At 42.5% G+C, this 24,995-nt stretch overlaps 1 protein-coding gene across 6 annotated transcripts in view; it reads right to left on the bottom strand.

Moving 5' to 3' along the window:
• ATG7 (autophagy related 7) overlaps positions 1 to 24,995 on the bottom strand; it is a 334,957-nt gene that overhangs the window by 151,251 nt on the left and 158,711 nt on the right. For 5 of the 6 annotated variants that reach the window (XM_036867771.1, XM_036867769.1, XM_036867768.1 and 2 more), the window contains exons 16-17: positions 24,003 to 24,078; positions 10,003 to 10,083 (exon numbers count right to left, since the gene is read on the bottom strand). In XM_036867771.1, the coding sequence (XP_036723666.1) occupies positions 10,003 to 10,083; positions 24,003 to 24,078 (157 nt within the window). The remainder of the gene's footprint in view (positions 1 to 10,002; positions 10,084 to 24,002; positions 24,079 to 24,995) is intronic. The other variant, XR_005021712.1, reaches the window with a different exon arrangement.

Raw genomic sequence — 24,995 nt, 5'->3', positions numbered from 1 at the left:
CTCATTTCTAGCGTACAAACCATGTCCAAGTGTCCTGTTACCTTTCTGCCAGCTTGTAGTCAAAGGCTGGTATACTTGGAGTTCCCTGGTACTGGGGCTCTCACTTGTTCAGACCTGCAAGCCATTTGAAGCCTCTGCAGTTCTTTAAAAAATTTTTAAACTTTTTCTTGCAAATGGCTCGTTCCCTTTATTCAACACACAGCTTCAAATTACTCTTGGCCTTTTCCAAAAAAAATCAAACCCACTCTCAAAGGTCAAGAATTCACCACTGCTGAGGCTACTAAGAGGAAAATATTGTGAGATCTGAAGCAATTTCCCAAGAAGAACTTGTCAACTGTTTTGAGCTACCACAGCAGAACTGAAACAAGTACAATGCCCCGCCAACCACACCCCGCCCCCAGGGGTCACTGAAAGGGCCCATTTCTTGGGACTTGCAGTCCTTTTGCAGAGAGCATGATATTGTGATGCAGGACTCATTTTTCAGGTATTAAGTGCCCACTGGAACATTCTCAATAATAGGAAGCAGTGAGTGATTAGGCAAAGAAAAGCAGATGTTGTGAAATAAAACTCTTACTCCTCCAGTAGGGCCAAGTGCTGCGTATGTGTTTTTGCTTTCTTACTTATGCATGTTATTCTACCAGGAAGTCATTTTGCTCTCAATTATTATTATTATTTTTAAATCCACTTGCATTGTGACTGAAGTCAAGTTTGTCAGGTCAGACTGAACTAATAGAAAATCTAGATATGGGTACAGTAGCAATCCCACGGACGCTTTCTAGTCAGGCTTTCTTCTTTAAGAAAGAGCGACGTGGAGCTCACGTTCCATGCTGGGGATGTGTGAGGGGTTTTAATGCAACAGAGAAACACTGCCACTTCCTTCAATCCCACTTTTGTTATCATCTCCCTTTAGGGTCCTTCGTGAAAAAGTTGACATAAAAGGAAAGGGAAATGTGAAGTTCAACTGAGAACTGGGAAAAACCCAAGTTTTCTCTCCCGCCTTTACAAACAACACAAAAATATACTTTTGCACAGATTTCTGTTCCAAGTTGGAGTACTGATAAAGGTCTTAAAAATATCCAAATGCTTCAGTAACTCGAGTCAACTGCCAAGACACCTAGGTTGTCTGGAGTTCTGACTGTGGGCCTTGTGACCATTCAACACACCCTTCAAAGCAGTCCTCACGGGGACGGGGCAATCACCCCAGTGATGCCGCCGTTCCTTACAGCTCTGTTGGATGCACACTTACTTAGTGTCAAGATAGTTCTTCTAATTGACAAGATTTGCTATGTCTGTTCTCCCACTGACTGTTCACCTTTGGCACGCTTGCAGCCCTGTCAGGACCACAGAGCAGCTATTTTCCCAGTTTCAGTCTGATAGTTATAAATTTAAGGTATCTATCTTTGGTGTGTGCTTTAGCCAGCCCTTAGATACTCCAGAAAACAGAAATATGTAGTCTTTTCTTCCTTGTTAAGAAAAAAAGTTTAATAAAACTTTTATGCTGGAAAAATTACTTAAAACCAGGGAAGGCCGGATACTTTAGAATTTATCACTATCACCACATAAGATGTTATATAAACAAGTTATAACAACAGTAACTTTGGGAATAGGATGTTCTCAAACAGTTCTTTCAATCTTCTATGGCAAGAAAGGCTGTAGTGATAAGTACTTTTAGAAATACCTGGACAGGATACTGGAAGACCTTTTAGAAAAAATAAAATGGACTTTTAAAAATCCTGCAGGAGAGCAACCAAAACCCTGCAAAAAGCTCACTGACAGAATGTGTCCTTTCATAAAATGTTGTCATCTCTGATGAATCCCAAAGGCTCCTTATTTTAATATACTTTGGAAATGATCTTCCTACACAATAACAAATCATCGAAAGCATCAACTACAGCAAATGAGATAGTAAAAGCTGGAAAGAAGCTCAGCTGAACAAATATTCAGAGCACTGAAATGTAACATTCAATTATAGCTACCACGTATGGCTTCATGATAAATCATGCCTCTGCACGAGTAGGCAAAGAGCGTCTGCTACCAAGCCTTAGCTTCCTACCCGACTGAGCTCCTGGAGGGCACAGCCTATCTTCCCATTCTTCCTGTTGTGCTGTTCATTTATTCACATACAAAAACACTCACTAATTTTTCTCACCATTCAAAACATATTTAACCAGTTCCTACCTTTTGCTAGGAACTAATTATCCCTTCTAAGCTTAGGAACATTTCTTGGGTCAAGGTGTTTAAATAAGTTGATGTGCTTGAGGTATATAATCGTGTAGTATAATTTTCCTATATTGTCCAGAAGGATATCATCAGAAACTTCAGAGAATGTCCTACTGACCTCTGTATCATCCAAAAATATATCATGAAACAGAAGCTCCAATGTTTGTTGAATTGCTATGACAACAGTCATTAAAATAAACAACAAACATATATTTACATGAGTTTAAGTACTCAATTTAAACAGTTATATATATATATATTATATGCAACCTGTGTATGTATAAGCATGTACATCCATAAAATGTTTCCCAATTCAAGCTGATGGCACCCTTATTTCAAAAAACCAGCAGTTACTACCATGTTCTTCCCTCCCTACCTTACAAAGGTACTAAGGGTGGAGGGAGGAGGGAAGAAGACAAATGTATTACATAAATAAGAAGAAAAGAAGGAACATGAACAGATGACAGCTGGGGCTCTTTGCCCATCAGGAGTCAAATCAACGCACCACTAGAGAAAGGACAAATAGCCCTTAGAACTCCGAGCAGCTTCGCTGTCTCTCCCCTCTCCCACCTGGATGCCGCTTGGCCTAAAGAAACAAAGCAGCTGATCAAGAGACTACAACAATGTCAGAGTCACGTAACAAAACCCAGTGGTAGATCAGCACAGGCATCTCCCTTTACTACAGTTGAGGAAAATGAGTCCCCAAAGAGAGAGGGCTACTTTCCCAAGCCACACAGAGAGGTCACGGTGGGGCTGTGGCTGGCTGCACCCACATCCCCCAGGGTCTTGTCTGGGAGAGCGTGGGAATGGTACCAAAGAAAAACTCAGAGCAAGGATGCCTTCCTAGGATCCACAGGCATGTTTCAGGGACTTCACGAAGCCAATGAAATTGTCTGCAAAACTGTGTGGCTTCCATTTTTCAGGGGAGCAGGTTTACTGCTTTTATCAGTCTGAACGAGGTCCATGACTCAAAAAATTTAAGAACCACTATGTCAAGGGTTGGGCTTGGGGGAAAGGCTAAAAGCGAATGAGATTAATTCCAAACTAAAAGGAACTCAGATTTTCAATAACCTGAAGACTATGCTTGGGCCAGGCAGCCAGTGGAACCATCTAAGGAGAACACAGCCCTAAATTTTCTGGTCTGGATGTTAGAGACCCTCTAAGGGAAAAAAAAAAAAAATGTGTTTGGACAGGTGAGGCATGTCTTTGTGACCTCAGGTGACACAGAAAGGAGTAAGCAGCACGAACTTTAACTACCGATTAGGTGGTCTCAGGTTCTCAGGCAAGACTGGGTTCTCTGGAATCACAGAAAAGGTTTTGGCAGTAACAGTCATCATGAACCATGATGGAAGGTTTCTGCAGCCTTTCAAAGCCAAGGCAGACCTGACTTTCAATCAGGCCTTTCACTGTACCTGCTTGTGAACAGTGACCCCAGAAAGGGTGCCACACACCCCGGAAGACCTAATGCAATCACAGGGGTCTTTGTTTTCCTCTTATTTCTGATGTCAACATCAGTCCCAGGAGTGGGCAAAGGCCTTGGTACTTGGTCACAGGGAACTGGATACACGTCAGCCATTGCAATTTCCCTGGGAAACAGAAAATATTTTCCCCACTCTATGGATGAGGAAATTGAAGCAAAGGGAGAAACGTCCAAGGTTTTTCAAGGAGGTGAAGAGCCAAGAGCTCTGAGGTTAGGGCTTGTAGCTAAATACTCCACACTGGCTCTGGCTGGATATTCCATCTCCTTTTGGGAACCAAGCAGTTCTGGAAGTTGGTGGAACTCTAGTTGCTAAGGACAAGATGTGAGATACAGTTTACACCACACAACTATCCATATGGAATCCATCGCACATTAAAGCAGGAGACTTGAGGCCTCACTAGGTAAATGAGATAGAAAAAGGGCACCTGGGGGTTACTCATCATTTTCCAAATCGGAGATTTATGTCCCTTTTGGAAAGAAGAAGGAACACCTGGCTGCAGCCCAGTTTTGAGTAATATCTGCCACTGAGAAGCTGTATGCAAAAATTCCTGGCACAACTTTGGAGAGCTCTTCCGATGGGGCTCTGGCCAGTCCTTGTAAATGATTGAGATTTAAAACCCTATCAAATCAGAGAAGCAGAGAGTATGCTTGATGCAGCACCATAAATCCCTCTCTCTAAAGCTAATTTCAAACTTACAATAGCAATGTTCAGAGAGAAAAATTATCTGCACATACCCATAAGAGATAGGTTTTTTTTTTTTTAAGCCAAGAAGGGTAGACATCAATGCCTAACAATGATCTGCGTGGCTGGAATACAGTCGATTACTTCCTTAAATATATTTTCTGATTTTTCTGCAACGCAAATGCACTGCTTGGGGAATAAAGAATTAAATAAAAGTAAGTAAAGGAAATATAAAAGCTAGCAACTTCAAGTGTCAATAGACAGTCAGAGCTTATCTCATCCGACTGACTCATTTAACAAAAGAAAGGGAGGTGGGCAGAGGGGGGAGCGCCTTGCTGTGGTCCCTCAGCTGGCCAGCAAGGGATGGAGAGCCAGGACCTGGAAATCCCCGCCTGCCTTCCTGTCCTCTGCACCCCGCCCCCCGCCTCCCCCGCAACGGGCTGCAGCTGCTGGGTTCCTCAGGCTAGGAAACCCCTAAGCCTGATGCAAGGTGAGAAACAGCCTCAAGTGTTAGGCGAAGTACAGCCAGATTCCAACTCAAGAAGAGCTGAAATGAAAATGGCACTCACCAAGACAAGAGGACAATCTGAAGGGAACTAGGTGTCCCAGGCTCTGTCACAACTACACAGAACTTCATAAATGTGCCATGTTTTCTTGCCTCTGGCTGTCACACATGTGATCCCCCCACGCCTGGAATACCTTCCTCTTGTCCTCTCTCCCATGTATTTCTACAAATTCCTACTCATTCTTTAACATCAACTTAGAAGTCCCTTGCAAGACCTTCCCTGGTCTTCCCCATTTACAAAGCTAATTGGTACCAGGACACCTTAAGAAGAGGATATACCTTGACTGTAGAGCATATAACAATGTTAGGGAGATCAGCATTGGTTTATAGGTCTCCCTCACTCTCTTGATAGTGTTCTTTGAAGGAGTGGCTATTTTAATCACCTCCATATCTCTGGTACACAGCAGGGACTCAAATGTCAGTTGAATAAACGTATGTCTGCTAACAGACATACAGTAAGAGTTTAACCTCTCCTTCCAAATCTATCATTTGTCTTACTCTCCTCAACGGTGCATCTGCATAACTTTTAGGTAAGAGGTTGCTTTGGGATAGAGGTCTTTCTTTAAAGAAAGTTTAAATACTTGAGTTTAATTTTTGGCATTTCATGCTTCTCTTTTCTTAACAAAGAGAAGAGAAATGAGAGAAGAAAGGTAGGATTATAATAATATCAAAAGATAAATGGACAGGCTGACTACGACAAAGGCAAAAAGAAAGCACAGTTTACCATATGATGATACCAGCTGACATATATCCTACACCACCCTCTCCCTATCACTCCAAGACACACATACACAGGTGCACATAAAAAGCTAATAACAAGTCACTCTGGGAAGTTTAGTCATAACCTATCAACAGAAGACCCCATCGTATAGTAAACACCAGAATGAGTATATTATTAGGGTTGCTAATGGCTAATTAAAATCTGAAGATCAGGTTTCTGGGCACATCTTGCTACATTTGTGCACCAGGCAGTCCCAGATGGTATGAAAACCAAGTTTGGGGCCTGCTTCTTCATAATAGGCTGTTCCTGCAATATTGTCAAGGTTGTGACAGAATTGTGCAACAAGAGCAACAATCCTCTGCCTGCAGTCTCCTCAGGCACAGCCCTCCTCCTGACTCTGCACATCGGACAGAAGTTTCCAGTCAACTTCTGGGTCCCAGGAACAAGGCTACTGTTACATAAAACACCAGAAGGGGCCTAGTTTTACTCCTTCTAGGGAAAGAGAACGGTCACAATACTCAACATACTGCTCCCCTCCCCCAAGACTGACTGGGAAGGGGTACAAGGGGACTTTCTGGGGTAATGGAAACATTCTATGTCTTGATTGAAATGTAGGTTACATGGGTGTATGTGTTTGTCAAAATTATAGTGTTGTCCTCTTAAGATTCACGCATTTCACTGTATATAAATTTTGCCTAGAAAAAAAAGAACCATGCACAACGATCAAACTCTAGGTAATAGGTTTACTATCTGCAGTAGTGTGGACTAGCAACTTTGGAACTACTTTCTGTGTATTCTAGGCTTGAGCAAGTAAGTGAATATATGCAGGATACTGGGAGCCAGGTTTCTCACTGTTGGGCAAGGTAGTTACAAATATGGAAAGGGGAAAGTTAACGTTACCAAAGGGGATAAAATACATCATGTGCCTCCTGACATGAGGATACATCATCATTTCTTTGGTATTCCTGCCAAAAATTCATAACCTGAATCTAATCATAAGGAAACATTAGACAAATCCAAATCGAGGGAAATTCTACAAAATAACTGGCAAAATGTCAAAGTGGTGAAGTTAAGAAAGACAAAGAAAGGCTAAGGAACTTTTCCGTATTGAGGGAAGCCAAAGAGACATGACAACTAAATGCCCGATCCTGAACTGGATTCTTGTCTGGAGAAAAAACTTATAAAGAACATTCCTGGTACAAATAACAACATCTGAAATATAGACCGTGTATTAGATAACAGTATTACACAAACATTAAACTGCCTGAATTTGATAAGTGCATTGTGCTTAGGTAAGATAAGAACCTTTTTCTTAGGAAACATATGTTGAAGTATTTAGCTATAAACAATCACAATGTCTCCAATTCACTCTCAAAGTTTCAAGAAAAACAGGAGAGGCAGGGAGGGAGAAGAACACATACACACAAATGGGGAAAAATGTAAACACGTGGGGGATCTGGGTAAAGGAGTTCCTTGTACTATTCCTGCAACTTGTAAGTTTAAAATTATATCAAAATAGAAAGGTACCCCTCCAAATACCCTAACTTCCCCCAAATTACTTAGGTGAAAATCTGAAAACAACAAATTAACTCAATGTATTATAAGAAATTCTTTCAAGAATATCGGTTTCAAATTTATACTTTTCCCTTTGGTAGCAATTCCACAAAACTATTTGGCTCTGAATTCCTTTTTAAAACTAAAAAAGGACTCATATACCTTCAAATAGGGTTTTTTGAAATTCTAGTGACAGATACTATCATTTTGGAAAGTCTTACAAGGCAATAAATAGAAATCGGAATGAAAGCGACTCCTCACCACCCTCCTCCCTCCAGATTCTTCAATATTTTTTCTGGAAGATGGAACAATTCACCTGGCTGTATGCCAAGCTAAAATCAAATAGGATAAGGAACAATTTGCGTGTTGATGATTTAGCCTTCCCTGCCACAGAAGCAGAGAACTGTACTCTTCCCCACCTCAGGCCTTATAAAAGGTCAATATTTTATTTATATAAATAAGGTAATGAAGGCATTTTTACTCAGCATAGTTTATTCTACCTCCCCAATCTTTCTGTACTTGTGCTTAAATCAAGACACGAGTATGGCCTTAGTGCTAGGGGGGAAAAAAAGCAAAAATACTGAAAATTACCAAAGGAAAAAATTACTTCATGGATGTCAAAGGAGAAATTTTTAAAAGTCATTTTTAGCCTCAAAGAATTTTTTTGAAACAATAACAACTATGATATGACTCAGTTTAAAAAATATTATGCTAAGTATGCATTAAGAAAAATTCACATGCACAGAGATGAAAATGTAATTGGATTTGTCATTTCAAAGTATTAATGCTGGGTTTGCAGATAATAGAGAATGACATTCTCCTAAGCGAATAAATAAGTTAGCCAAGTAAGTAAATGCTGTGTTTCTACTGTAAGGAAATACATGCACCAATGAAGCAACCTTTTCAGCACAAAAGAAATTTAATACCCAGACCACATGAAAAGTGATCGCTATGGGAATAGCACAGCTGTTAAAATCCAAGTCAGTTTGTATTAAATCGTCCAGCATGTTTATGTAAAGCAGGACTCTCAGAATGACCACCAAGGGGAAATAATTTTGCTAACAAAAAAGTAATACCTATAATTAATTTAATGCTTACAATAAGTGTGAAAGAAAAATGCAAAGCTATTCTCTTTCAAAGAACGTAAGGGACCTCAGCTAGCTGGTATGCTTGTGATCCTTTTGTAAACAGGATCTCAAGGGCTAATTTAATTAGAAATAGAACAAGAAAAAAATGAGTGTTTGCATTTCACTTAGAGAACCCAATTATCGTTATTTCATTGACTAACCAGATTTACATAAAGCCACAGAAAAACCTCTGGCACCGGTGCCAAACAATTTCAACATGAAAATTAATACTGCCGAGTTATTTTGAGACCAATTAGCTTAGCCATTCAAAGAAAAAAATGTGCTCCACTGAAGAGCATATAATCCTAAAACCTGCATTTCTGAAGACAGAAGTGCACACAGACGTCCTTGAGGCCTTGACTCGAGCAGATATAAGATGCCTTAAAGAACCTACAGAAAAAAGGAGCTCACAGATAACTACTAACAAACAGCTTTAAATCTCAACATAGATACTTGGGATGCATAACGATAGAACAGGAGCTTAGTTTACTTTTGAAGAAAAGAGAGAAAGAGTTACTCTAAGTTTTTGAGCACTTAAAATTAACCAAATTTATCAACATTGTCTGTCAAATCTGAGTTAACTTTTTTTTTGGCTGTGCCGCCCGGCATGTGGGATCTTAGTTTCCTGACCAGGGATTGAACCCGTGCCCCCTGCATTGGTAACTCAAGAGTCTTAACCACTGAACCACCAGGGAAGCCCCCTGAGTTAACTTTTTAGAGAGACTGGTCAGGATTGTGCTTCTCATAAGACAAGACTCAGGTAAAGTTTTCAAAGAAAGCTTGTCATCTCAGAGTGGAGAGACTATCCCTAGAATTCAATCCCTTTCAGAGTGCCAGATGTAGGCTACACAGCAAAGTTTCAAATTATAACTAAGAGGCCAGAGTTTGGGATTAATGACCCCAACGCTATTTTGCATAACACTTGAACATGAAAGTCTTATCAAGAATCATGAGTTTTAAAAGCCCAGGTTAAATCACTGGGCATTAGAAGGCTTAAAGAGGTATCTAAAAGGAAATCAGCTATAACACACAGTGTATATGTAAAAATAACTCAGGCTATCTCAAAGCCTATTAAAAAATGAGATGCCATCACTGTAGTTTTGAGATACATCAGCCGTTTCCCATTACAATGGAGGACATACCAGCTCTATTTTTAGAGCCTCTGGAAAGATCAAAGCTGAATGGGCCCTTTTATTGGCTCCCCATCCAGGGCCCTAATCTCTGTTTACTCTTTCTTTGTCATTATGTAGATCTCCGAAAGACACACCACCAGGACCGCCTGCTACCCCTCATCCTCAGAGTAACACTTAAAAATTGCTCTGTGACGGCTGGTACAAGCCAGGAGCCCTCTGGGGAGGAACAAAGACGAGCAAAGTTCAAATTCGAGTCAAAATTACCATCGTGATGCAAGTACTGATACAGAACTACAGTAATCTAATTCAGTCTCTCTCTCTACACTATAAACCACACTTTCGCAGGCTGGTTTCTCTGTGAGAATGAAAACAGATAAATGAAAACACAATCCTTTCTGGTTTGGTTTTTTAGGCCCTCCCCTCCCCAACAGGAAGCCCTCAGTTGGTTTCAGTGCCTCTGGCTAGTAAGGCTGAAGAGCTCATTTTAAACAACAAGTCCCATGAGTGTAGAACGACTTACTTTGGAAGAACAAGCTGTACATTTGTCAAACGCCAGGCTGACCGGAAGGACATTATCAAATCGCGACAGAAATCCTCGTATCTAAAAACAAACACAACAATGCACATCAAGCCCAGAATGACACACCTGTGAAGTACGTGTGTAGCTTCTGACAAGAAGTGGCAGACAACTAATAGGGTGCTCTTGGTACAGATTAACAAAAATGAAGTTCAATGCGGATATTTTCCCTCGTACTATATAATCAGTTTGAGGAAGAACTATATTAGGTCCTTTATTCCGTTAAGAACTGGTCTACAAGCTTTGCACATATTTGAGACCTAAACACAAATTGACTCCAAAATATAAAAAGAAAGCTGTAAAATCTGAAGTATTGTTTTCATAAATGTCTTCAAATACATAACCAGTCAACTAGTTTATTATTGACAATTCTCATGTATGTTACAGTGAATACAGGACAAGTGTGCATTTTTAGGATGTGTTATTGGGTGGGGCCTCACTAGGTAAGAAGGGCTGGGGACTATAGAAGGCAGAAATGGTCCTAAATATAGATCCAGTTACTTGCCTGAGTTGGAACAGATACGGATAAAATGCAGCGCATTACCAAGTTTATGGGGAAACAGCGCCACCTTGAGCACCTCAGTTATAATTTCTGAATTACAACTCATTTCCATTTACGGGGTATCAGTTATAACCAGGTTTTGCAAACTATGATTTAAGTAATTCAGACACTACACTTCCAGAACTACACTGACACCAAAAGGGGACTTTAAACTGTTGCATATATCATTTAAACATTATTACTAAAAATATGTATGGTGAAATCTCTAAAGTCTCCATAGGACTCAACATTTATAATAAGCCAAACAACACCAATCTTCTCATGAGTTAATTTATTTGATCTTGACAACTACCCCACTGATGAAACTCCGGCCGGGAAGGGTGAAGCATCTTGGCTCAGGTAAACAGAAAGTGACAACGCTAAGATTCAGAAGCGGGCCCCTGATGCCAAACCTGGCCAGGCCCCGGCCTGGGCTCCCTCTCTCCTTCCTTTCCCTTCCCTTCCTCTCAGGACAGCACAGCTTTTGTCTTCAATGTGAGGGCTCACCACACATTTAACAGCCTCACTTGAATACAGCGAAAGAACCAAACCCCCCACCTACTCTCCCCCCCAAGTCCTTGTTGCCTTTAGCCACCCTACCAACACTCCCCCAAAACAAAACCAAGGAAACCTGGCAGACTCTTTAAAGAGACAGGCTTCTTTCTGAGTGTGGGTAACTCCACCTTTAAACCCACGCTGCAACTAGTCTAGTTACATCGGCATACTTATTGCTGGAAGATCTAACCTTAAAGGAAACGCCTAGAGCAATCTTTTAAATGTCGTTATCTATATGTTATGAGATTTCAATGTAATCCAAGATCAAAAGAGTGTTTGGTAGAAATGATAAGCTAGATAGTCGGGATAAGTTAGCTGGCCTCACGGTGAATCTCTGAAAATGTGACAATATTTAGTTCTCTGTATCTCAGGAAGGTGGTGACCATTTCCTAATACACTGCTTGAGGCACAAGCAGGGTCCTAAGTTTGCTCTCCAGGTCACCAAAACAAGAGACGGCAAACCAGCAGAAAAGACTATAACGGCAGGTCACAAATGGATATGTTGAGATCCTCATGAGATGTGGAAGTTACAGGCCCAAAGAATTTTCATAGTGAGTCTCCTTCTATCTCAATGGCTTTAATATTAAATTTACCTAGAAAAATATTTATCATATGTAGCATACTTTCCATTAAAATGTTCACTGATATGGCCTACAGGTTAATGTCTCCATATAGGCTTCGTGAAAAGGTCTCCTGATTCTCTTTTCTCTCATACAGGTAATAAACTTTCTTTGTGTTGTGCAAAGAAATACTGGTATTTTTCTCTGCTAAACTGTTTCACGATCGGAGGTGCGGAGTTAAAGGCAAAGGGAAGGGAGACAGTAGACCCAGTTAGGAGCAGAAAGGAAGGGAGAAAAAGGAGAGGAAGGAAGGAAGGAAAGAGAAAATATAAACCAAAAACACAGGTGGTGAGCAACAGAAAGGAGCCGAAGTGAATGGGGTGGCCAAGCAGGGGCACCCACACCATTGTTTAGCACCCCAGACAGCTCTTTACCAGGAAACTGACTCATTTTCCTAGGAAATGAAGTAGAATAACATCTGTGTGTGAGGCCTTTCAAATTCCCCAAGTTGGTATCAGAAGGCTCAGAACTCCACCAAACTAATTCCAGTTTTAGGAAATTTAAAAGAGGAAGGCCTGTTCTCACACCAACTGCGACAGACTCCTAACAGGCACCTCCACAGGTGAGCTCTCTCCCTCCCACTGAATCCAACACTCTGCTATGGATTAATTTTCCTAAGACACAGCTCTGAGGTGTGTCACTTTTTATCAGCTTCCTAGAGCTGACCAAAATAGCAGAGCATTCCTCATGCTGGCACTCAAGGTCCCCCCTCATCTGGGCCCATTTTGCCTCTCTGATCTTTTCACAGGCTTCATACAACTACTAAGCTCAAGTACAATGTCCCTCCCAAAGACATTCTTGCGTTGCTAACTTTGTCTCATGCCGAATTCTGCGACTCAGAGCTCTTCCTTTCGCAACCAGCTATATAACCAAATCTACATCTTCCATAATAGTCACTCAAGCTCAAACACACCTCTTTCATAAATACTCAATCCACCCACCACTTGACTTAGAGATAACGCCTTCATTATGTGAAATCCTTTTTTGGTATTTATCACCAAAATAACTTATGTAATAGTTATTTCTTTAAAAAATAACAGGTTTGGGGCTTCCCTGGTGGCGCAGCGGTTGAGAATCTGCCTGCCAATGCAGGGGACACGGGTTCGAGCCCTGGTCTGGGAAGATCCCACATGCCACGGAGCAACTGGGTCCGTGAGCCACAATTACTGAGCCTGCGCGTCTGGAGCCTGTGCTCCACAGCAAGAGAGGCCGTGATAGTGAGAGGCCCGCACACCGCGATGAGGAGAGGCCCCCGCTTGCCACAACTAGAGAAAGCCCTCGCACAGAAACGAGGACCCAACACAGCAAAAATAAATAAATAAATAAAATTAAGAAGTGTTGTAAGAAAGGTTTTAAAAAAAAAAAATAACAGGTTTACTGAGATAAAATTCATGTACCATAAACTTATTTTAGAGTATACAATTCAGTGGCTTTTAGTATATTCATGGAATTTTGTAAACATCACCAATATCTAATTTCAGAACATTTTCATCACCCCCAAAAGAAACTCAGAGCCCCTAAGAAATTAGTCCCCATTCTCCACTTTTCCCAGACCCTGGCAACTACTAATCTACTTTCTATTTCTATTGATTTGCCTTATTTACTATAAATGGAATCATACATGACTGGCTTCACTTACCATATTGTATCATGTGTCTGTATTTCATTGCTTTTTATTGCTGAATACTATTCAATTATATGGATATACCATATTTTGTTTATTCATAAGTTGAATAACTTTTGGGTATACACATAGAGTGGAATTAATGGATCTCATGGTAACTATATGTTTAACATTTTGAGGACCAAAGTAACTGCACCATAATACTTTCCTGCCAGCAACATACAAGGGTTCCAGTTTCTCCACCTTCTTGTCTCTTTGAGGTAGCCATCCTAATGAATGTGAAGTGGTAGCTCACTGTGGTTTTGATCTGCATTTCTCTAATGACTAATAGTGTTGAGCATTTTTTCATGTGCTTCTTGACCATTCATATTATCTTTCTTCAGAGAAATGTAGATTCAACTTCTTGGCCAAATTTTAAATTGGGTTTTCTTTTTATTGTTGAATGTTAAGAGTTCTTTATATATTCTGGATAGGAGTTTCTTTCAGATATGATTTTGCAAATATTTTCTCCCATTCTGTGGGGTGTCTTTCCACTTTCTTGATGGGTGTCCTTTGAAGCACAGAACTTTACTTTCTTGGTGTCCTATTTATTTTTCCTTTGGTTGCTTGGCCTTTTGGTATCATAGATAACAAACCAATTCTCACCCAAGGTTAAGAAGAGTTGGTATGTTTTCTTATTTAATAGTTTTAGCTCTTACATTTAGGTCTGCGATCCATTTTGAGGTGTTTTTTTTTATATGGTGTGACATAAGGGTCCAAATTCACTGTTTGGTATGTGGAAATCCAGTTGTTCCAATACTTTGTTGAAAAGGCTCTTCTCCCCCCATTTTAATTGGCAAGAAATGACCGTAAATGTCAGGGTTCATTTCTGGACTCTCAATTCTATTCTGTTGATCTATATGTCTACCTTTATGACAGTACTACACTGTCTTGATTATAGTAGCTTTGTAGTAAGTTTGGAAACTGGGAAGTATGAGTCTTCCAACTTTGTTCTTCTTTTTCAAGATTATTTTAACTATTCTGGGTCCTTTGCCTTACCAAATGAGTTTTAGAATCAGCTTGTGTAATATAATTACTTAAGAAATTATTTTTAAATCTCTCTTGCTTTTAGAGGGCAAGATATAGGTTGAACTATTTGCATCTGTCCATAGCACAGTGATTTGCTCATAACAAATACTAATTATTATGAAATGAGTGGATGAGAAAAACACAAACATCCCAAAGCAAACCAAATTATTCATACCTGAAGTATTCAGAGAAAACACATCCCAAATAAACCACAAGAAAAACTCCATCTTACCACCATTCACATATTCCAGGCAATATGAAGCCCTTCCCCATCAACAACTCTTTAAATCCCCTGTATTACAAATGCACTGAGCTTCCACAATATGCTCTGTATTCCCTAAAATCTTACAAGAGATGCATAAAATTTGAAGAGCAGAAGTTGCTACTTAAAATTTCAGCACCTTCCTTAGACATGCATAGAAATCCCAGAGCAAATCTAAAATCCAGGCACCTGATGCAAAATCCTAATAAATATATTCTACCGATTTAGAGAGGCCAGGCACCAATTCACAATCAAAGAAGTTATAAGGATTTGTCCCCTGCTTGGGTGGAGAAAAATTCACCATCACCTTCCTACTTAGAAGTGTGCAAAGTATATGAAGCAAAATGTTCATCTGGTGTTTTTCGAAGCCTGCCTGATCAGAAGAATCCCCTGGAACTTGACTGAGAAGATCTGAAGTAAGGCCAGAGCATCTGCATGTTTAACAAGAGCCCAGGTGATTCAGAGCCTTTGGAAGAAGATGCTTTCAGTTACCAACCTCATTTACCCCTTCCCGTGGTTTAATCTATACACTCAGCATCACCTGTTGGATGTCAGAAAGCAGATGGAAACACTTAGCAAGCCTCTCCCTCCTTTCCACGTTTTTTATGCATAGCACCACCACACCCGGCTAATTTAGCCACGTCTAAATTAACATCTAAATGACAAGATTTTATAAAGTGATTTCTCCATCCACTCTAAGGCCTCTTGACACTGCTCAAGGTACAGTCTTCCAACTTTAGGGACTACACACAGCTTACTCTAAACCCTTATTTGATTACTAATATTTGCTGTCAATCCTTCCTTACAGGAGGGTAAGTATTAAATGGCTATTTTAAAAAAATTTAATTCGACGTATTATAAAAATAATAAGCATGACAGAAAACAAAAGAGCAAACAAAAAAATAACCCGTACTCCCATAGCATATTTACTCCTGTTTTCCTATTTTTTAAAATATATTTAAATACTTAACTTCCTTTTAAACAGCCTCCCGAATACTATTGGCTTCTCAATTTCTCCCCTCCCTAGAGGGGGAAAAACTGCCAATTCCACAAACACGCACACATGCGCCTCTACTAGAGGGGCCAAACTTTGCCAGCCTCGCTGCATATTTTATTTTCTAAATTACATTGATGAAGTTTTTTTTCCTCTTAATGCTGAAAAGAATAAAGAAGATATTAAAATGGCCTGCATGAAAATCCAATCAGTGGTTGCCTGGGGCTGAGGGTAGGGATATTACCATAGAAAAGGCAAAGTCAGTTTTGGGGGTGGATGGAAATGCTCTGGACCTCATTTGCGGTGGTGGTGGTCATATGCAAGTGTACACACTCGTCTAAGCTCATTAAAATGCACGTTTAAACGGGTACATTTGACTGTACATAAGTTATGCCTCAAAAAAGGTGACTAAAAAAAGTTCATAACCTCATTAACATTTTCCAAACAATACAGAAAGGTACAAAATGAAAGCATAAATTCCCTATTGCCCCCAATCCCTCTGCCTCAAAAAAACCAAAAAAACAAAAAAACGCCCCTCCAGCATCAGTTTCCAATGTAGCCTTCCAGGGAAAGAAAAAGCGTTTTATGAACAGACCAGCTCTACAACATGCGTCTCTTTGCTACCCCCTGAATATTTAAAAACCCCACCTGGGAAGCTGGGAGAAGGACAATTACCTGCGGTTTCCTGGCTCCCTTCCCTCTCTTCACCCCCAGGCCCCACAAAGGGCAGAAGGAGCTTGAGTTGAATCCCCGTCTTCAAATACCAGCGAGGCCCCTGGTTGTACTTGCGCTTGGCTAACAAGGCCTCACGCCCGCTCACCCACCGGAAGGAGTAAAGATGAGCGCAGAGATGACGCAAAAAGCCTCAGAGCAGGGCCTATATAGGCTCCCGGCCTCCCTCCTCCCTCGGGGCGGTTCCCAGGCGGACAGTGGGCGGTCCCGGCCGGATTCATTAGGCGCTACCTGTGCGCATCTAATTAGCGTCCAAAGGTTGGAAGGCAGGAACACCTGTTTGGGGGCTGTGTGCTAGGGACTAGGAGTCCAGGGCCCTTTTGGAAAGAGAACTAGGGCCGGTGGGAGCACAAAACTCAAAAGCCATGATCAACGAGCAGGATTTGGTCTGTGTTAACTTGACGAGTTATGTACTTTGTCCCATAGGATGCCATCAAGAAACCATCTTTATAGAATGAAGTCGTTGTTCACAAACACCTAACGTCCCTGGAGGTTGTCATTCAGTCGATCTGGAACAGGGCTGGGAAATGTGTATTCTGGAACGGCTCCCGAGGTGATTCTGATGCACCATCCCTGGATTAGGCTGTCTTCCACTTAAAGGCTCAAGGACTCCAGTTCTATGCCCAGATCCTCTGATATCTCCTCCGGTCTATTCTCTGTACAGCAGCCAAACCTGATCACGTCACAGCTCCGCTTATGACTTTTCAACGGCTCTCCGCTGCCACTGGGTTTAAGATGGCCTGTGAGGTCCTGCCTCTCCTCCTCTTCCACTGTGCTCTCCCAATTCTCTACGTTACAGGGACACTGGTCGCCTTTCAGATTCTCAAACTCACCCATCTTCTCCGCCTCTCCTGTGCCTCCCCTAAAGTGCTTACCCCTCTCCCTTCTCCCTCCATAGAAACAACTGCTCCCTCCTAACCTTGGAAGCTGTGCAGCAGGGCATGTCCTGGCATCCTGTGGAAATGGTGGCCTAGGGGACTGAGCAGAGGACCAACATCTGCTACGTGCCAGCCCTGTGTCTGGCTCTCTGGAGTGTCTTCACATACTCATCTCATGTTGGCCTCACTACCATCCTGTGACTTTCCCCTGTATTCTAGATAAAGAAATCGAGGCTCAGGGAAGTGGCTTGGCTCGCCCAAGATTCCACAACTACCAAGTGGTAAAGCCAGGCATCTGAGTTCTGTTCCTTCTCTCCAAAATCTAGGGGAAAAGGCTGAAAATCAAGGAGAAGGTAAAAAGAAAGGAAGAAAGAAAGAGAAAACCAGAGGAATTAAAAAACAAATAAACACCCCCTCAAAACCAAAAACTCAATATCAAGATGGCTGCCATCAGGGTCTGAGTGGATTAAATTATCTTCAGTCATTTATGCCCAGTCAGCTACAAAATAAATAGATCAGGAATAGAAAGGGGTCTCTTCCATTCTGGGCAGCCCCTCATGGTGTTTACATCTAAGCTGAGTGAAAGCGGCTTGAGCCCCAAGCCCACCTTGAGGCGGGAGATAGATGGGCTCCAGGTTAGACATTTACAACTGGCCTTCTGTTAACTAACATTTCATGGGGCAGGAGAAAATGGGCTTCAGGCCGGACACTTACAACTAGCCTCCTGTTTGCATTTCCTGAGACAGGAGATAGGTGGGCTTCAGGTTAGACATTTAAAATCAGCCTCCTGTTTGCTCTCCGAAATGGAAGCAATGACAGAGACAGGGTAAAAAGCCAAGCTTTGTCTCTTGTGGATGCCTTAAGATAACAGTCATGGCAAAAACGAAGAGGGGCAAAACCTTGTTTGAGTAAAGGATCAAGGGATCTCTGCTTTGCCCCTCCTTGGGGCAAGGGAGACACTACACATGTGTAGAAAGGCTCCTTGGGGGTCAAAAGTCGGGACAACTCCAGGCCATGGTGACTCTTGCTTCTCCCAGATGCCTTCATGTCGGGGTCCATCTTGGCTGTGGGGTGCGTGTGCACCTAAGGGGAGGGTCCGGAGACAAATTGGCCAGGGGGGGACATTGCAAGATGACTGGCCAGAAGGGAGACAAAAACCTGGAAAACTGCCCCCTTCTAAAGGATTTAAACTTCCTAAAGGCGCTACTCTCTCTCTGAGTTCTCCCGTGCGTCTTTCCGCACGTACTTTGCTTTTCCAATAAACTTTCTACTTTTCTCTTTACTTTCTGCCTCCTTGCCTGAATTCTTTCTTGACAAGGCAGGCAAGAACTGTGGGTTTGGGCCCTAGCCGCTGGCCTCTGTGGTCTAGCAGTTAGGACTCCCGGTCTGGGGACTAAGATATTGCTTCCAGCTACCGCTCACTGCTGCTTGCTGCAAAGTTGCCGCTTACTGCTGCGTGCGTCCAAAATCAACCTCCCCTGGATGGGAAGTGAAGATCCAATGCCCAGAAATAAACAGCCATTCTGAGAAGGCACAGTTGCAGCCACAGCAGAAACCTGCTGCTTTGACTTCACACCGGTTTCCAGCAGGCCTGGCAGTATTTCTAGAGCTTGGAGTTTGCATAAATAAGAGCTAACTCCAAACTCCGCATTGCTCTTGGATGTTGAAGAGAGTCTTAACCAAATTCAACGCCAAAATAAAGTTTAGCAATTGCAAAACCTCAGGCGCACCACAGAGGTCTTTGTTTCAGACAACAGCTTCAGCTACCATCACTGAACCATCTCTCACTGTCAAACAGGGGCCACCAAGGGGCAGAAGAAGCAAGCTGGAAATGAGCCAGCGCCATCCTTAGAGAAACAGTGCAGGATGGAACTAATCCTTCCAACCCTCCCTGCACACTCACTGCTTCCAGAGTTTTACGAGACTCCTTGTAACTTTCTTTTTAGGAAGCTACATAGGCGCCCACTTTACCATTTTAATTAAAAGTGAAAGAGAAAGATAAAAACAACATTTACAAATGTCCCTTAGGTGCCCAGAACTGTGCTAATGTAATCTATAATGTAATTTAAACTGCACATGAATCCCAGTTGTTTAGTATATTATTATGCCCGTTTTAGTAATTTAAAATATGAAGTTCAGAAAGGATCAGTAACCTGCCCAAGGTCACACAGTGACAAGTGGCAAGAACTGCCTTGAACCCTTTTGTCAAATGGATGAAAATGAAATTAAGAGGCAAAGCTGGGATTCTAATCGGATCTGTATGATCACAGAGCCTTCTGGTTCCCTCCCACGCGGGCCTCCCAAACAGGACAGCCCCATCGGGTGAGCAAAACTCGTGGGGCACAAGTGACGTCCTTCAACTGATAAAATTATGCCCAAGTCCTCTTGGGCCAAGAGATGCTGCCTGAGATGCTCTGGAACTCTGGCACTGTGTGTAATTTATCCCCCACTTTGTGTGCCACAAGAGGGGAATGCCCCTCTCTTCTTCTAGGGCCTTGCACGCAGGGAAGCCCACACCTTGTCGGATCTTGTACCCAAATCCCTCCTGTATTCAGGGGCCTCCCCATTGGAATGAGACTTCACCACATCTGAGTGGCTTGGGGTACATCCACCACCTTAGAAACGCCAAAGGAAAGTGGAACCAAACGCTTGTGCTGCGTGCCGGTCACGGAACTTCTCTGAACCTAACGGCGCTTTGGCACAGCGTCAGCTTAGTGCTTATCTTCTTAACCTCCTTCCTCAGCAGTCAGTCCGTCCACACCCTAGAGGCACACTGAGATCAGCATTTCGGAGCACGGTAAAGAGACCTTACTGAAAGCGAATGGCCTGAGGATTTGTGGGGCACAGCCTGTGCAGACAGGCCAAGTCAAGAGCAGGCCGAGGCTTGGCTACAGACCACAGCTCTAGCTCAGCTTTCGTCTCACTGGGAGATTTCCCAGGCTGGTCCCTGCCCAGGTCCTGTCCTAGTTTGGGCTTTGTTCTACTCTTCTGAAAGTAACTAAAACAAAGAACTTGAAAGCCCAAGAGAACTATGGGGTTGGCAAGTCCAAATCCCTAGGAGGGGCGTACCCATCCAGGGTCTTCATTCAGTAGTACTTGAGGACCAAGAGTCCATCTGCCCAAAGACAAAAAACGTGAACTGCCTGGTCCATGGTGGGATCAATGCAGGACCGCTATAGTCATGACCGTGGTTTTCAGACAACTACTGAATTGCCACGATGCTTTTCGTTCTCTGAGGGATGTCCAGTCAAATGATCAGCAGCTACATCGGCTGTTCATTTCTGTCACATTTCTGTCTCACCAGCCTGCACACCAACTTCCTGGAGACATCAGGAGTGGCCTCTACATTTGATAACTCCTGAACTGTGCCTCCCACCACAGAACCAGAAAAAGGGGTCTGGCCTCACCGAACAGTCACCACCCCAGGAGCCAGGAAAAGACAATCCCACCACCTTTTTTTTTTTTTTTTAAATAAAAGAGCCCACTTGCTGGGAAGCAGACGGAATAATAGTATGCGCTAAGATCTACAGTGAAAAAGTTCTCTCTACCAAAGAAGCCAGACTCCAAAGACCATGTATTATATTATTTCATTTACAGAAAGTTCAAAATTAGACAAAAGTCTCCCAAGGTGTTCAGAGCCAAGAGCTGCGTGTCTCTGTGTGGGAAGGAGGCAGTGATAACTGAGGAAGCATGGGGGGATGTCGGGGTACTTGATAACACTTCATTTTGATCTGTGTGCTGGGTACATGAGTGGTGTTCATTTTGTGAGAATCCAAGTTGTATACTTAATGATTTGTGTGATTGTGTATATTTTATATATAGATAAAAATGACAAATTAAAAAACCATTCCCTTTATAGACAGAAAGTGGCTTATACTCATTGCTGCCTGCTTGCAGAATCCCATCCACACACAGTGGGCCAGAGACTTTTTAAAAAGAACAAAACCATAAGCCGATTTTCTCACCTTCAAATGGTTTTTTCACGGTTTTCAAATGCAATAAGAGGTTGTTTCAGGCTGAATATCACTGAATTTCAGGGACTAATCAAGCCTTTTTCTGCACTTGGCCAATCTCTGGATAAGCCAAATTCTGCCTGTGGTCCCACGGAGAGATGGACTAAGTAATCCTCAAGCCTCCCAGGTCTGACACCGGGGAGAGCTGAGAAGCAGAGAGCATGGGCGAAGTTAAGCAACTTTCCCCAGATTACACAATGAGTTGCTGGTGGGGGGCCTTGTGATTCTCTGTCCAAGGACTATCACTTTTCTACTATATCTCATTCCACAGGGGCCAATTAATAAACACTGTCCTTTGGGGAATGGAGAAAAAACGAGCCCAGGGAATGTCACTGGCTATTCTCTGTATACAAAGCACACAAAGGGGTTTACCGAGTTCCTCTCCAACAGGAAGTCATTTGTCTCAGAGAGCCAGGAAAAGGAGGGGGTAAGTGCTGAGTCTGCATTGCAACACAGCCCAGTGTTTTTGTGGAAACAGTGGTCCCCTAATCAAAACACAGTTGCATAAATGCACTCATTCCACTTCAAAAAGAAAAAAAAAAAGAAGAAATTTAAAGCCTTATAAAATAGGGACCACACAACCCTGACTAATTTTAAAGCTCTTTCTCTGCTGTCTTTTTTAGAAAGTAGCTAAAAATAAAGGCTTGAAACTTGAAATAATGTAAGCAAGTAATCACACACACACACGCACACACACACGCACGCACTGGGCTTTTCCCATATATGGCTGCATTATTCTTCAGACTTTGAAAAGGCCAAATGAAGAGATGGCCAACAACCAAAATAATCCTTCAGACATTTGAAAACGAGGAGAAAGAACTAGAAGAGTGGGTGAATGACAAACAATTGCAAGGCTCCATGGGGGTAAATAACACTGAGAGGGATTAGTTGCCATAGTACTTTAAAAACATGGGCACATGCATTTTGACACCGGACCCCTTCTATAAAGAGACTGCTTTGCCCTCTGGCCTCAGCACTGAGAAAACTACAACTGCGGTAATTTAACATAAAGGACTTAAAGAAGGAAACCAGTGCAGGGGCATGACTGAAAATTTAATTAAGGCCCTTCTCAGCATGAAATCTGTAAAGGAGATGAGGGCACATCTCAAGGTCAGAAGAAAGGGAAGGAGACATGTGAGAAGGGACGAGGGTGCGGATTCAAATGAGCGCGTCCACAGAAGAGGCTGGCTCTGGGGGACAGCTTCCTCATGATGGGGGCTTATTACAGGGCCTAGTGGGTCCTACTTGAAGTGTTTCTGCAGAAAAGATTAACCCATTCATGTCAAATAAATGCCACCTTGAGTGAGGCAGGCTGGAAAAGTCACATTTGCATGGTGTTGTGTGCTTTACCAAGCCTCATCATAGACAATTCTGGACACAAGGTAAAGCACCTGCTTTTACTGATACAGAAACTGAGGCCCAGGGAGGTAAGTGACCTAACACAAATCCATGACAGGTGACGTAGTGCAAGTGGCCCAGAGCAGGGATTCGAAGCAAACTCTCCCAAAATGCAGGCCGGGGCTATTTCCACTCACAAAACCTCATACGCAGCCCTGGTCAGAGTGCCGAGTTTAGGTATGGATTTCGGCATATCCACTACCTCTATGACCGTGGACAAGTAATTTCCCCTCTTCTGATTCAGACCCTCGACCAGAAAATGACAGGGCAGGTGTGCGGAGGCAGAGAGAGAGAGACGAACGCGACCTGCGTGAGTTACCCCGCTCTCTGCACGCGTCTGTGAGTCTATCCTCACAAGCCCCCAGATGGGACTGTCGGGTGCTCTCACTGCTCCGCTAACTAGACAGCCTTCCTGCTACAGACTGAGATACGCACACGGAACCCAGAGAAATGATTTCCGAAAAGTAAGACCAGAAAACCTCCAAAAGCATAGTGACAAAAACTGGTGAAGAGGCAACACGAATTTAACATTTTCATTCCACTGCTTTTTTTCTCTCTCACTCTCTATGGGTGGACCTTCCCTATGATGCTTCAGATTCTTTTTCTGAAAAGACACCCCACTGTCTGGTGACACTGTGCACTTCTAATGGCCTTCCCATGCATGCCCAGAAAGGCTTCTATTATTTGGCTTCTATTATTTATTATTTCTTAATTATTATTAAGGAGTCAGTAATAATAAACAACAGCAACAAAACTAACAGCACCATTTACTGAGGGCTGTGACGTACCAGGCACTGTCGCTGAGCCTTTTCTATATAACATCTCTCATTTCTACTGCTACCAGCTGAGGTCGGTATTCTTGCCTCCATTTTCTAGATAAGAAAACTAAGGCTCAGATAAGTTTAATGACTTGGCCAAGGAAGGCCATCTTAATAACTGCAGGGCTGGGATTTAAGCCGCTGTCTGGTTGGTTCCAAAGCCCATTTTCTCTTGTTCTACTCCATCGCTAGGCCCCTAGTCAACATGCTAAATGCTAAATCAAGACTCTGGGTAATGCCGCTTGTTCAGGATTTCATCTCGACACCATCCTGCAGAACGGGATCTCCTCCAGGTGCTCATAAGGAACTCCCACTGAAATTCCAGGGAAGCTGGAGGGTAGAGAGGGTGGAGAAGAGGTGGGCTGGGATGACCCCAAATACTTTCCCACTGCACCACTGGGATCGGGTCCAGAGTTGTGGTTTCACTCCCAGTCACTAACCTGGTGAGGCACGAGCCCGAGAGAGGTTGGAGGCTCATTCATGCGGTCGTCACTGCTGCTGGCAATGGCGTAGCCCCTGAGAAAAGGAAACCATCAGAGCTGCTCATTTCATAAAAATCTATGCTTAATTCCTGTGAGGACGATCTGGAGGAGGTCCACATAAGATTTATAAGGATAACCGAAACGCCCCTTACTAGGCAGCATAAGCTAGGAAAAAACCCCCTAATTTCCCTGGGAGGAAGGCAGAAGAATAGTTTAAAAAAAAAAAAAGCTTGTGCTTTAGAGTCAGAAAGACCAGAGCTTGTGAGCACAGGCAAGTTGCTTAATTTCTCTGTGCTTCAGGTCCATCACCTATAAAATAGGAATAAGACAGTTGTGAGAAATGAATTAGGAATAAGTTAGATAAATTGCCAAGTGCAACGTCTGGCTAATGTTAATTCCCTTACTCTGAAATAGTCTTGTAAAACACCGCAGCACATTGTTGAATTGAATTGAAATTTTGAAACAGAAAACGTTCCAACCTTAACTTGCTGAGGTGATGTAAATGCTACCACGATGGAGGAAGGAGAAAGAAAAGCGAGGGACTAACTGGGCAGAACGAATACTCCCTCCGGAATAACAGTCTGATGTTTACTTATGTTACAGAAGAGACGTGACACAGACCCTGGTTTTAGCCTATGACCAAGGCAAATGTGGAAGACAGAGTGGTCAGTGTCAAGGACTCAGAGCCAGCTCTGAAAGATTTTAACCCAAATGCTTCCTGTCAGGGGGCCACAATAAACATAGGTGCCAGGGGGATGACAAAGATGAGAGGAAGACGAAAAAAGCTGCTTATTTTCATTTAGCTCTGAAGCATCTATACTGTTACGTATGCTACCAACATTGTACAGAGGCTGTCTTTTCAACTTCGGAGAAGAACTCTGAGTTATACAGTAAGTAGAATATTCATGTTGATTTCTGAGAACTGGAAAAGCAAATCTTTCAAAAATTCAA

Source organism: Balaenoptera musculus, chromosome 11 (assembly GCF_009873245.2).
Source record: "Balaenoptera musculus isolate JJ_BM4_2016_0621 chromosome 11, mBalMus1.pri.v3, whole genome shotgun sequence".
Classification (NCBI taxonomy): domain Eukaryota; kingdom Metazoa; phylum Chordata; class Mammalia; order Artiodactyla; family Balaenopteridae; genus Balaenoptera; species Balaenoptera musculus.
Note: the sequence above shows the minus strand (reverse complement) of the source record. Positions and strands in the feature narration are given on the sequence as shown.